The sequence below is a fragment of the Apteryx rowi genome, unplaced genomic scaffold, assembly GCF_003343035.1.
Source record: "Apteryx rowi isolate R43461 unplaced genomic scaffold, aptRow1 scaffold_897, whole genome shotgun sequence".
NCBI classification, from domain to species: Eukaryota; Metazoa; Chordata; class Aves; order Apterygiformes; family Apterygidae; genus Apteryx; species Apteryx rowi.
In genome coordinates, this window is record NW_020451201.1 from 63,156 (window position 1) to 77,895 (window position 14,740).

The 14,740-nt window shown below is 43.5% G+C and overlaps 1 protein-coding gene across 1 annotated transcript; it reads right to left on the bottom strand.

Annotated features, from left to right (window-relative positions):
- Positions 1-1,992: 1,992 nt before the first annotated feature.
- Positions 1,993-14,739, bottom strand: LOC112978027 (fatty acid desaturase 1-like; the record flags this gene model as incomplete). The annotated part of the gene is made up of 12 exons (XM_026091056.1): positions 1,993-2,064; positions 2,250-2,375; positions 3,102-3,181; positions 3,873-3,969; positions 4,696-4,793; positions 5,677-5,753; positions 7,545-7,605; positions 9,950-10,078; positions 10,254-10,355; positions 10,756-10,953; positions 11,736-11,846; positions 14,581-14,739. Coding segments are annotated over 12 exons (1,290 nt in total), but the record flags the coding sequence as incomplete, so codon positions are not given.
- Between the last annotated feature and the right edge of the window lies 1 nt (position 14,740).

Here is a 14,740-nt window from a genome sequence, read left to right on the forward strand (position 1 = left end):
ATCTTAGATTCAGCATTTTCAAATGTTAGCTCGTATGTTTATTATGCTTCTACCATCATTATCCCCCGAAAAAGTAGGCTTATTTACAGATTTCTCAAACCACTGCCACTTTTATGGCTTACGACACGTTTCCAGTGCTTAGCCGCTACAAGAAGAAATCCTTAGCTGACGTTTCAGGCATGTAACTGGAGATGGTATTCATCTAGAGGCATACATACAAATACACAGACACACAGACCAAGACAAGCAACTTGAAATGAATACAGTGAGTTTGTTTTCTACTGGTTGAAATATATACTGGAAATGTGTTGTCACTCTCAGTCCTACTAATCAAAGCTTTTCTACCAAGAGAGAAGTATCAAAGCTTGGCTGTGTACTAGGCAAGAATATTAGTTCTAGTGCTGCCTCCTTATTAATCTGGAGAGAATACAAGCACTTTCTCCCCCCCCCCCCCGAAGTCCTTAAATAAAGCAAGCTGGATTATTTCTTACCAGAAAAATAAATCCAATGGTGCACGTTTGGCTGAGAGAGCTCAGTTCCAGGAACTCACTTGTGTTATTTTTTGGCCTTATTACTCATGTATACTAGAGGATAATACTATCACTTTTAGCTTTATGGCTGATAACCACCAATATAATTTTATGGGCTACAGAAAACTAATCTGAATATTTTCTACTAGTAGCACCCAACTTTCACTGCACCTATAACCATCTTACTAATGCCCCCTTTCCTAAAATTCCTCAAGAATTCCTTCAAAAAGAGAATGCAGAAAGAAAGTTATCTGCTTTACTTATCCATCAGCTTGGATCAGATTTGTGAAGCACAACTGATCAGAGGACCCCCCCCCACACACACACACACAAACACTCTGGAGGAACGCTGCGAAGAGATAAGCAGAGGCGCCGTGCCCTTTGGGGCTCAGAGGAGAGTGATGGAGTGATTGACTGTAGCTTTTGCCAAGGAAGCTAAAATCACCTCAGTAACAAAGGAAACCGGAGGATGCCTCTGTTCTAGACAAACTGGCTGTATCAGCTACGTGTAACAACCCCTTGTCTAACTGTCTATCCCTGTCGCTCTACGTACAATGAGATATTTATGACTCTTAACATGCTGAAATACARGCCTAGTATTATAGTAGCAGCTTTGAGAAGCGAAGACACAGAATGCAGCCTGGAGAAGTGCGGGCATGAAGTGATAGGGATGGGACATAGGCTTGGCACTGGAGACCCCATGGCTATAAACAACTCGGCCAGATGAGGAWGGGGAGTGTATATGTGGGTCAGCCCAATATGAAGTATAAAAACCAAACAAGGAACAAAGGAACTTTGAAGAGAGCAGTGGGCTTGAGCTGGTTTCAACCCACATATTCCTTCCTGGCAACTGGAGACACTTGGCATCGTGACAATGAGGATATTCTAGAGACCAGTAATGAGACTGATGTTGATGTTGTGATTAAACTGTATATTGCAACTGCTGTGCTCTGCTAAGTGTGTATTGTGATTTAAGTGCATGCTGTGACACTGTGCTAAATCAAAATCCTGTGCAACTTCAAATAACTTCAAATAAGTAAACTTTCTATTAAGCATTAAACCCTCCACATGTGGAATATTAAAAAAAAAAAAAAAGGTCAGAGAGTATTGGACTCTGACATGAAGTTAGAAGTKTGCAGCTGCACCCATCCATAATCTGACTCAAACACGCACTCTGGCTCGGAAATGCTCTCAGCCATGTTTACTCCTCAGACACAGTTAACGAAAGGAGATTGTTTTTCCTTTCTAACCAATCAGCTCCTGCTAGCCCTATTCGGTCTTAACTCATCTGGACCCAAACACCAGGACTGACCAAGAGGAGAATTCTGATAACTTCACATTTATTGGAGTCACATCCTCCAGTTCTTATCCTTTTTTTTTTTCTTGCCAGAGTCCCTCATGGTCCCTGTTCCTCAGCTTGCTCAGGATGCAAAGGCATGGCAGGCTGCAAATGGTACCATCCTCTTAACAAGCCTTGTCTTCTTATTTGTGCAGGTAGGCATCAAGCCAGAGCTCTCCTGAATTCTTCAGAGAGCTGAGAGAAAGAGCACAAGAGACCACATTATGAGGAGTTGCTTAGGGGAGTGTTGGTGGGCAAAAGGCAAACAAGAGGGTTTCTGTGTGTTGATAGGCTAGAGAAGAACAAGCCAACTCTTGTTCTTAGGAATCCAGTCTCCTACGTCCTTCTGTCCTTTTCCCAGCGCGTTAACTGTTACTTACTGCACAATGTCTGCAAAGGCGGTGAGCAACGGCTTACATTGGTACTCAATGCCATGTTTGGCACACAAGGACTTCACCAGAGGAGCCACCTTCCGGTAGTTGTGTCTTGGCATCATGGGGAATAGGCTGTGAAGAGGAGAAAGGCAAATTTTCTTCCAGTGCCCCATAAGAAATACTATCCTTCAGATGTTCCTATATTCATTATTACTTCCCAGGAATCTCACAGCCCACACTGAGTAGGGCTTTTAGCTGCTCCTGTCTCTTYTTTCCCCTTGGTGTGCTTTTAGCACAAGTACTCATAAGATTCTTCTGCTTTCCTCCTCCCTTATTTTCCACTGGTTTCACTTGCATCTCTGAAACAGCGTTCCTCCAAATTAAGTGATAACATAAACTTGGAGAATCTGCTTCCCCCCCTTTCTCCAGACGTAACCATCTCCATAGCTAATCAGCACAGGAATGGAGTCCACATCTCAGCTGCATATCTCACTCTCTGGAGTAACAGCATAAGCAGTTAGTACAGGTAGGTTTGGATGAGTATGTCAGACTATAAATGGGGATGCCTTGGTATGGACACTTTTGCTAACATTTACAGGATACCACTTTGGATAGATCCTGTTGCTGTCTGTATGGTTTCATTGACCCTGCCCGTATTCAATTTCTGCTGGTTATTCTGGTCTGCCTGTGGATCCAGTGCAAGTTTTGCCTTACATTATTATGCTCTGTAGAGATTTCACCCTTCTAAAAACTATAAACCCATTGGTACCCCAATAGTTATTTGTAGAATGCACAGCAAGAAGAGTAGGGTTAAAAAAAAAAGAGGAAAGAAAACTTTCTCTATGGGGCTGTACTCACTGATGTTCAATCTGAAAGTTCAGATGCCCAGTGAACCAGTCATTGAACAGAGACTGCTCAACATTACATGTTGCCTGGAGCTGGAGGAGGGGAAAGGAAAGCAAAATGAGTACAGATGGGTGACTGCAGCCTTTCTCATTTGTCTAAAGACCCTAGTATGTTGTGCCACTCTGTTCTGTTGTTTTTTTCTAGTCTAAACTGAGCCACCTCAAGGCAAGGATCAAAATTCTCCTTCAGTTATGTGGATCAGCAGTGGTATGCAGACTGGCATAAGAGTTGGCTCTGTGTTCCTCTGCGCCTATGTGCACAGAGCCAAAAGTATCTCCTGGGTCCTCATGGACTTGTGTCTGCAGACAGAGCAGAGATGATAGGCAGCTTCTGTGATGGTCAGGCTTTGTTGCTGGACTCCAGTGAGGAAAGAGGTGGCACCAGACTGGCATTCTACTGGCGCGAAGGAACTCAGCCAGAGGAGCACACAGACTTCYGTCTCTGGACACAGGAAAATGTCCCAGACAGAATGGTGCAACTACTAGGGAGGTGGATATATTTAGGAAGTAGAGTTGGGACCTAGCTTTGATTTTAAAATACCCACGAATGTTTCATTGCTATCCTCCTTCCCTGTTATTATAACTGGATCCTGTTATCCCATTACTCTTCACTTTCCAGGCACCAACAGGTTTTTCACCTCTAATGCAATGCAGGACTTGCTTGTCCTGCACCTGGAATTTGCACCCATATGGCTATGAAACTTARGAAGGGAAAATATCTTACCTGGGTAGACACCCAGTCCAAATTCTTATCGTAATATATATCCATTGGGATATGGTTCATCTGTGAAACCCAGACAAACCAGATGCTTTCCAGCATCCTGTGCAGTGAGACAAGAGGCCAGGATTCAAAAAACAGTTAAATAAGCCCAATGATGAGCCACTGAAATGACAGTGTGACCAGACTTACAAATGCATGGCTAACACCAGCCTCGCTAATCCAACAATTGGAAGAAAACAGCCTACTATATGGGGTAGGCTTCTTGCATACATTAATCACACTGGCATGCTGGCTATTACTACTCCCTACTACTTACCAGTTTCTTATGAAACTCATGATTATTTACAAAGTTTTGTTATGAAACTKATGCAGGATGCTATTCATCTCGTTTTGTCTGTACCAAAGACCAAACTGATTAGAATTAGTAAAATATATGACCTAAATGGAGTGTATATGTGCATTTAAGACTGCTGGCTAAAACACTTGCAAGCCCAGGCTAAGCTATTTCTGTTAAATGTTCTCTTTCTCTAATCAGTAGCAGATCCACTATCCAAAGCACTGAACAGTATGTAAATTAAGTATTCTCCAATTTGGTCAGCACCCAGCAAAACCTCTCCACTGCTGCAGCCAGTGAGCTGACATCAAACTTGGACTAGTGATTAAGCAGAGGAGTTTTAGTCTAACTTTAGGAAATTATACCATTCAACAGAAAGTGAGATGGTCTAAGAGAAGGTGGAAGAATAAACAAAAGGCAAAGAAAGGCATGCGAACACAGATGAAAAGAATATACAGAGGAAGGCTGAAGGACCGTCTAAAGAGATATTACCTGRATATAAAATAATATGCTAGGAGACTCTTTATTCCGAATAATGATCCATAAGTAAAAAAGAATCTGATATAGAAGGTCAGCATCCAGGCGAGGTCCTACCAAAACCAGAGACAAGAAGAAGAAATAATAAATAAATAAAAAAATTAGAAATTACATTMACTTAAATATTTTCCTGAGCCTCATGTTACAAGAATGAGAAAATTTTCTACCTTCAGCTTCTGTAGGTTTTTGCTAAACTGAATAATCTAGATAAACTCAAGTTATCACAACCTAATAAGGCTGCCTTTTCATGACTTGCTATAATACAGGYCAATTGGAGCATTTACGTCTAGTAAGTGGATTAATTTATTAGCAGATTACTATGCATTCAGAAACATGAGTTGAAGACTTATATCAAATTGTTGTCCYGGACTCCACAGTGAATAGAGTGCTAGAGCAACAGACAACTGTATATCTCATTTTGCCTGTGGCTGAAAGTTGCTCCRTCTTCCTGCATTCATAACGCACTCAAAAGAAGGAAGAAAGAAACATTAATTCTGGCCACCCAGCATAGGGAGCTATGCAGTTCAGTGTAAAACGTATGCATACTGCCCACAGATCAAGGACAATAGTTCCCATAAATCCACATCCTTCTGTTCCTGACCACTACAGACCTTTCAAGTTTGCTTCCCAAACCAATGAAGGAGATGGTGCATTTGCTGGTTCCACAAACATGGCAAAGCAGCGCAAGTCAAATAGCCTGATGCTCATTTTTGTGCCTTTAGCAACAAGCTGGGGAACACAGCAATGGGTTTAGCAGAAAGCATGCAGAGCCACTGGAAGTATTTCAGCAAACTGACTGTAATATCAGACATAACTGAAAAGCATGCAATATCACACAGCAGGACTGGGTTCTGGACAGAAGCAAACTCTGTGTTCAGGAGAAAGGTTGAAGGCCCACATCTAACYGCTCCTGGTTGCACAAGTAGCAATACTTACCACCCAGTACCTTTTTGTGTATGCAATATAAAATGTGTGCCACTGGAAGAAGGTGGGAAACAGGARCGGAGGAAGAGCTGTAAGGGAGAATCCATTATCACTGTTAATGTCATGGACTGAATAACATATACTAAACCGGAAGCAAAGGATCCCTGAACAGTTGCTCAATATGGAGAATGTTCTGAGAAGTTTTAGGGCTGTGGCCTTAWACAGAAGTTTCTGGAAGATACCAGTATGCATCAAAACAGAGAAAAAGTAAGTGACCTGGGAGCCTATTGGTCTCAGAAGTAAAACGAAGGTAACACAAGAAGTTCTCCAAAGCTAGACTGAGGACAGTTCCTGCTCTTCAGCATGACAGTCTTGCGAATGCTACAGCTAACATTACCTGTGACCACAGGTAATATTGCCTTCTGTTTCCTCATGGAGAACTATGGCCAAGGCTTCTCTTCGATAAGAGTGAAATGAAAAAGGGGCAGGGAAAATCCTGAAAAGTAAGGAGAGCAAGCCCCCAGAAACTTAAAAATCCTTCTGAGCATCACAGTGACCACTTTGCAACAAAGCAACCAGATTGATACTGGTTAGGATGCTATATTAGTTTCTCTAAATATTTCTAGACCTGTTCACTAACCTACTAGTGCTTCTGAGATTTAATTTTAGGCTTCTAATTGAGGCAGAGCCGTGGAGGGTTATTTTGACAGAAGTGGCTTCCACAGACCCAGAGCTTATTTGGCACTCCATTCAGTTGCTCAGAGCAGCAACAACAACATGAGTACATCTGAAATCCCTTGCTTACCAGGTGAGGCTTTATTTTGGGTTGCAAGAACTAAAACTCAAGCTTCTGCATGGACATCTCCGCCGTAAAAAAACCCCAAAAACAAAAAAACACTATTCTTTATAATGGAATACTGCTGAAACATGTGYGACACAGTAACCTAGGGCCGTTATGTGGGATGTGGGAGATCTGGGATAGGATCATCTTCCCTAACTGGGCATCTTAGAGCTAGTTCTCCTAGCCACTTGAGAGAATAGCCATCCTGAGAGGTCAAGTGAAAAACAGGTTAAATGAATCACCTGTTGAAGTGGCCATTTTTGCTGGCTTTTAGGTTCAAATTCATACTGTCCTCTTTTCTGGCAAATGACCTAAGCAGCAGACTTTAGAGTATTCTGGACAGAGGCACAGAGGCAAGGTCTCTTCACCCCTGTGCTGAAACTGTGCTACTCTGCAAAAGCAGTAAAGCTTCACTAGGTCAGGGAGAAGGGGGCACAAGTGAGAATCTAGTGATCAGGGCACAGAGGGTGGAAAGGTGCAAGCTCTGAATTTTTCCTCTCTGCTCTGTTTATGCATTTTATTAGCTGTACATTATACAGCAGAGATAAACGGTCCCTGGAACACTAATCTCACTCTCCCAAGTAACTTCCCTAATTACTGAGTTAAGAGTCTTCCTCCTTTTCTCTGGCCAAATAGGTCTCAATTTATTTTTGCAAAGCAGTACAGCTTCAACATGAACTAGGATAAGTGTACTCCACCACTTTTTCCACTCTGGAATAAACTTAAGCCAATTGGTTAGTAATACATTGGTTTGGTTTGAGTACTTGAGGTTAAGAAGGGCACAGAAACCCAATCTMACATAGGATCATAGGATAATTCAGGTTGGAAGGGATCTCTGAAAGTCTCTATTCCAACCTCCTGCTCAGAGCAGTGTCAACTACGAGGTTAGACATAGTTACTCAGGGCTTTATCCAGTCAGGTTTTGAAAATCCCCCCAAATTAGATTCAGACTGGTGATTATATTCTTCAACACTGTGCCTGATAAGATCTACAAGCCCCATTGGTTCTCATGGTATTACAAGGGACTGGAGATACTCACTGATGAAGAAGTATTTGTGCTGATGATTGTAGGGCATGTATTTTTTCTTTTTGATCCCAAGCTGTGAAAAGAAAGAACAATAAAATGCTGAGTGGGGACTAAGCAACCTACTCAGGTAACTTTCTGTTTTCCATTCTTGCCTCCCAAGAAGCACTCTTTGTGCATAGTTCCTACAACCCTCATTACTACTGTCTCCCTCTTCCGTACCTGTTCTATTAGTTTACATACACAATATGCCTTAGGAAAGGAAAAAGAAAGGAAATCCTCAATCCAGTGAACTGCTTTAACGTCTTTCAACTTTGTAAAGTCCTTCAGATCTGAAAACTTAAGCAAACCAGAAACTTTTCTCCAGTAGGGGAAAATAAGTGAAATAAGTAAGTAATTGCTACAAAGCAGTTCTAGATATACTCATGACAAAACAAAACTGATGATACAAAACTGGGAGGAGTGGCTGATACACCAGAGGGCTGTGCTGCCATTCAGAGAGACCTGGAGAGGCTGGAGAGCTGGGCGGAGAGGAACCTCCTGAAGTTCAACAAAGGCAAGTGCAGGGTCCTGCACCTAGGGAGGAATAATCCCATGCACCCGGACAGGGTGGGGGTTGACCTGCTGGAAAGCAGCTCTGCTGAGAAGGACCTGGGAGTGCTGGGGGACACCAASTTAASCATGAGSCAGCAATGTGCCCTTGTGGCCAAGAAGACCAATGGTATCCTGGGSTGCATCAGGAAGAGTGTTGCCAGCAGGTCGAGGGAGGTGATTCTCCCCCTCTRCTCAGCCCTGGKGAGGCCACATCTGGAGTACTGCGTCCAGTTCTGGGCTCCCCAGTACAAGAGGGATGTGGCACTACTGGAGCAAGTCCAGCRAAGGGCTACAAAGATGATTAGGGGACTGGARCATCTCTCYTATGAGGAAAGRCTGAGASAGCTGGGCCTGTTTAGCCTGGAGAAGAGAAGGCTGAGGGGGGATCTTATCAACATRTACAACTATCTGAAGGGAGGGTGTCGAGAGGATGGGACCAGACTCTTTTCAGTGGTGCCCAGTGACAGGACGCGAGGCAATGGGCACAAACTGAAACACAGACAGTTCCATCTGAACATGAGGAAAAAATCTTTTATTGTTAGGGTGACAGAGCACTGGAAGAGGTTGCCCAGAGAGGTTGTGGAGTCTCCTTCTCTGGAGATATTCAAAACACGCCTGGACAGGATCCAGTGCAACGTGCTGTAGGTGACCCTGCTTGAGCAGGGGGGGTTGGACTAGATGATCTCCAGAGGTCCCTTCCAACCTTAACCATTCTGTGTTTCTGTGAAAAAAGAGGTAACATAGCCCATACAAAAAAGCTACATTGGTATATTTAAAGTGGGTAGGAAGCAAACTACCGTCACAGATACCACCATTATCTGCACTGGAAGGGAATAATGGAGCAAAAATTATACCAGAAGATTTCATCTGTTAAAAGATGGTGTGATCTGTAAGTATACAAGGGTTGTGATAAAAATAATTTCGGGGGTGGGTAGAGGTGAATTTTAATTGTTGAATTTCCTTGTTTTTGTGTTCTTATTACATTCATAATTCATTTGGTGCAATCTTAGACATTTCAAGGTTCAGTTATATTAGCGGTCAAATATAGTCATATGTACTTTCTCTGTTTTCTTTTCCTACTTTCTTCTCTGATTCTGTATATTTATGCTGACAGCTTCATGCTGGCAAAAGACTTATGAGGAGAAAAACATTTCACCCCTAACTGTTATATCTATGCTGACAGAGCCTCAAGAACTCATGAAGTTGTGCAGCAGAAGGGGTACAGCGTTGTCTTAGGTTGTCACTCCTGGTGGTGGTCTAGTTGTACAAGTCGAGAATGTCCTACACTGTTGCATGACCTCTGCCCATGAAAGGGACCTGCCAATAYGCAGTTCTATGTGAACAGCCCTTGGTTCCTCAGCCCTGCTGTTACTGGCTGCCTTTCGCAACAAGGCTTCTGCCTTCTCCTAGAAAGCACAAACATGCAGAAACAGCCTGTACCTCTGAGCCTCAGACATTAGTATCAAGCAATAATGTTTACAGGTTATCTAAGACTTATTAATTACTGCATTGTTATAAAAACCAACAGGTCATTAGGTTGCTATAATCATTAATAGTCTTTTTCCTGGTGGGGTTTCCACACACAAATCACATCTAATTTGTTTACAACTACTTGTCAACTGTTTAAGCAATTTTTAAAGGAACTTCATGTAAACTGTGATCTGCTCATGAAGACTGAAGAAAGTGGACACAGAAATGAAAGTAATTTTTTTCAGAAAACTTAGTTTTAAATCTTTATGTTGTAATGTGCTTTTTGTTGACTAGGGTGTTCTTCGCAGTTCCTAGCACGTGGGCACAAACACACACAAACACACACACACACTGACCTCCACAGAGAGTTTTTTCCCCAAAGTAAACAAGAAAGGGTGCATATCAATGTCAGGATCTTTCTGGAAGCAGTTGGGCTTGGCATGATGCTGGGAGTGCAGAAGAGTCCACCATTTGGCTGATGCCCCCTGTTAAAGTGGAAAAGCAAAGTATGAAAAGCACAATGATCTCAAAGCCAGTTTCTCTCAGGTTCCCTTGCTTTGCCCAATGCTGAACACACTCTCCTCCACGGTGTCCTTAGAATGTGCAGTTTTGCAGTAAGGACATCAAATCTAACAGGCATTTCCAGAGTCAGGTACTTACAATCAAGTGGCACATCACAAATTTATGCAGCAAGTGGTTCCACTTGGTCATCCTGAAGACTGAAAGATGTCCTAAATCATGCTGTAACCAAGAAGCCTGGACCTGGAAGAAGAAAAAAGAAACCACTGAGAGCAGGAAAAAGAGGAATCAAGAGCAGGACAGTGCCATACCCATCCTTTGCTGTGAGATATCAAGATTTATTTCTCTGATACTTCTCCAATATCACAATCAGATAGGAGCTATGAAATCCTGACATTCTTGAGGGTTGCCCTAAAATATTTCTTGCCAGAGGAGTCACAGATTAGGCATATTGAGAACTCCCCACAGGCAGAATTTCTTATTTGCACTTTCTGTAAACATGTACCATTCAAACTGTGTCTTCTAACAATCAAAGAAGAGAAATATCTCAGGTGARGAAATGGAGGACTATGAAACTGCAAAAGTATCAGTTGTATGACAGTTGATGCAATTCTGCATATATGCTGTGGGCTGGGTAGCTTACCTGGGAAATGGTCAGTGCTACCAGAGAGACAATAAAGGGTATTAATGATGTCCCGAAGTAGAAGAGAATGAGCCAAGCAGCAGCATCCAGCAGGAGGATGTGAGCGAGGTGCAGGAAGAAGAAGAGTTGATTTGGCTTCAGAAGTCCCATCTTCTCAACAGTGGCACGCAATTCACGGAAGTCTTCCACCAGCATTTTCTGTGGAAGCACCAGTGTTAGAACATTCCTTGCTCCTAGAGCGTGGCACTGCAGTCTCAAGTCCCTTTTCAGCATGCTGCAATCGCAGCAGGCAACTAGACAAAGGAGAAGCTGGGGCAGGCTAGGAAGAGCGGGACAGAGGAAAGCAAGGGAGGTCCATACAGCCCAAGAAATGTTTGCACACCAAGACCACTCCTATCCCATCTGTGTCTCTCTCATGAGGTTTTCTTCAATGTACCAGATAGATGACTCCCGCAATGCCATCAACAGTGCTTCTGTGGATGATTAAGGAACTGGACTTTGAGACTGTTACAGAAGGCTGTCCAAAAGGGCAGTGCCAATACAGCCTGTGAAACTAGGCTTATTGCATGGCTAGTATACTCTGCATCCTCTCCCTACAGATAGCTACAACAGAAGGCAGTAGGATTTGAAAACTTACTATCAGATGGAGACAATTTCTGAATATTTGGTTAGCTCTTTTTCAAAGCAGGGGAAAGAAGAAAAGGTGATAGCTGTGATATTCATGAGAGCAAAGCAAGGCTCTGTTATTCAGGTAGGGTTGCTGTGATAAGGAAAATCCATCTTCAGGACTCTCATTCTAAACCATGTAACATGGATTTAGACTAATATTCATTTATTATTTCTATGCGGTAGCACAAAAAATAGTGGAAAAAAATGGATCCCACTGTTCTAGGAGCTATGCTGATACAGAAGAACAAGGTCTAATGTCAGAATATTCCCCTTTAATCTACCTTTGGTTTGACTGATGGAGATAGACTTACATTTTTAGTGGGTTCAACACTGGGTTCATCTGGTGCCAGCTCCCCAATCTGCAGTGACTTCAAGTACTTGCTCACCAGCAGCTTGTTAACATGGAATGCTACAAAGGCATCCTGCAAATGCACAAGAGTAAAGGAAGAGATGAGAAAAACCAACACTATGTTACTAACCTCCATCCGCCGTACACACTTAACACTAGGGAGGAGCCACAGCGGCAGAGATAGCTGGCTTACCTTTCCATCTCCTCAAGCTTTTGTTGACCTTTTTATTCTTGCCTTTGTCCTCCCTCCTCCTTACGTGAGACCTTATTTCAGCTGACAAACAGGAGAGGTCTGACTTCCAGTACTGCAGTTATTATGAGTATATAGGTATATAATACAGAAGTGAATGAATGCCTAAAATGCAGCTTAATTTCCTTGCCTTTCTTCTTCCCTTTCCCACCCAATTTTAGTGATTTTCCCATCTCCTTTGACTTTTTGGTGCTCAAAAGACTTTTCTTGTCAGCAGATCAGAATCTTGTTTGTTGTGCAATTTGTCAAAAGAGAAGGTTGCCTTTTAAATCTGACTGCTCAAAAGAAATATGCAGTTCTTGTTATTCATAGATCAGGAGGAATTTTAACCTTTCAGAAATACATCCTTTCCAGAGGCTGCATTCACACATTTCCCAAAGTAGTCATGCAAGAGCATCAAGACTTTTGTTATATTCAGGCTACGTACATAAAGAAGGGAAACCACACTGCAAGAAGTGATACAAGTTCTGAAGGAGGAGGAGGAGGAGGAGGAGGATAGGTGACAGCATTGAGAAGCCTGCCCTAGGAGAGGAAGCAGAACAATATCCCTATCTCTGGGTAGAGAACTCCACACGGGAAGGATTTCATCAAGGACCACGTGATACAGGGAAACCTTTTGTTTTCTCTCATCCTTGGAGATATGCAAAAGGAAATGAATGCAAGGATCCAGTTCATATTCACAGGTCTGGTTAGGTGCCACTGATCTACCACAAAGAGCACTAAACAGGGATGGTGCGATAGCCTCCAGGCAGGGTTGGGGACAAAAAGGGCAGGATACAGAAAGGCAGCGGAAGAGGGAACTGCCCTGAGAGYGTGTGGAGGGGGCAGCTGGAGCCCTGATGGAAACAAGACGACACACTTGGATATACCACAGATGAGACTCCAGGGTCTTGGGTATGTTCTCACTGCAGCTCCGTGTAGATGTGACCAAGTTTGCTCTAAGAAAGTTAGTTCAGATATTGCACATAATCGGGCTACACAGGAGAGCACAGAAATACACACACAGTAGTTTTTCCTGCTTCTGCTATAGGTCGACTAGTGCCAGCATCTAAGATGATTGAAATCCGATGGCTTTCTCCATGCTGTATTACACCACCCTGCATTGTAGACATTCCTGTRGCAAATACTCCACCTTTTATCTCTCTCTTGAAAGGTTTTTTTGAGGCCAAGACGCAYAGCTTGCAAGTAAGCAGAGTTCAAGCAGGACAAGATACTCCAGTATCACATGTATTAATTAGCCTTGGAATAAAAACACATTCCGAGTATTGTGCCTGCTCAGATATGATGGCACTGTTGTTATCTGAGAGTGCTGAGTTGATGAAGCTTTACCTGCTCTTCAGTATCTCTGGAGCAAAGTAAAAACTCTTCCTATTAATTTCACTTACARCCCTTGAGTTGCATTTTCATGATGCATGCTTAAAAAAAGAAAGGTAGGAAAATAACCAGGCATTTTTCCACTGGGGTTCATGGTCTATTTAATGTGCACAAGTGTGAAGATATTTGAGCTGGTGTTGCATGAAACTGGCAAGGCTTAATGAACTGGTCATGGCATCAACCTGTAAGAACCATCTCAGATCTCAGAAATAAAATATCTGTATTTTCCAAGTTTATCCATTGTCTGGGGTATTCCAGTATCCTCAGATGAAAGAAATCTGACTGTACTAAATAGAGCAAATGAATGATGGAAAATATGGAAAACAAAACATAGCATTTGAAATTTGAATTTAGTGGACTGAAAATTATTTTTACTTCCATAACCATCAAACATCCCCTATAAAAGGAAGTTCAGGGAACTATTTGCCTTGGGTTGTTTTTCAAAATACAGAGCAAGGAAGCAAATGACACTTTTCACAAACTGATTTCTTTGTACTGAGGCTGATTTACCACTATTTTCACACTTTCCACGTGTATCAGAAGTCAAGAACTCCAGAAAATTTGCCGAATGGCATGGTGTGTCCCCACAGCTTGGCATTTAAAACAGCAGTCAAATAGGAAAGGTGACGAATGGAAGTTTTCTCACCCATGGAGTAACATGCCAGCAGTTGGACACTTGCTATCGACCTGATTCTTTCAAACAATTCTGCTCACCCCAAGGGCCAGAAAACTGCTTGTGAAAGCAGGCTGTCTTTGCTTTCCCTATGTTATATCGCATGGCACTTAATGAGCGATACCTTTCTTAAAGGTATGCTTCTGGAAGCAACTGCTGTAGCTGCCAAAGGGCCGTTTCTGTACCTGTGGCAGGAACCCCACGTTACCGTCGCTGCAGGCACTCACCGAAGTCATTACAGTACCTGCAAGAGCGATACTGGGATACAGAGAATCCCGAACACTTTAGCGGGATCAACAGTTACAGCACGGTTGCCCCTCTGTGGGCTCGAAGGGGCGAAGCCTCTTCGCTGGGCAGGCTCCATAGCTGGAAAGCTTACGCGCGCCTCCGCGTCCCTTCGCAGCGGACAGCGAGGCCGGGCCACGAGCTCCCGCTGCGCCCCGTGCGGGGCGGGAAGGGGGAGCCAACCCTCAGGCAGCGGCACCGCCCGCCCTCCCCGCCGCCCCTCACCGTGGCGTCCTGCCCGGCGTGGCTGCCCAGGAGCCGGGCGCCGCCCGGGTGCCGCCGGTAGAAGTGGCTGATGTCGTACACCTTCCTGTCGATCACCAGCCAGCGCTCCTGCGGCGGCGGCCCCCGGCCCGTGCGCAGCCCGACCTCCGCCCAGGTGAAG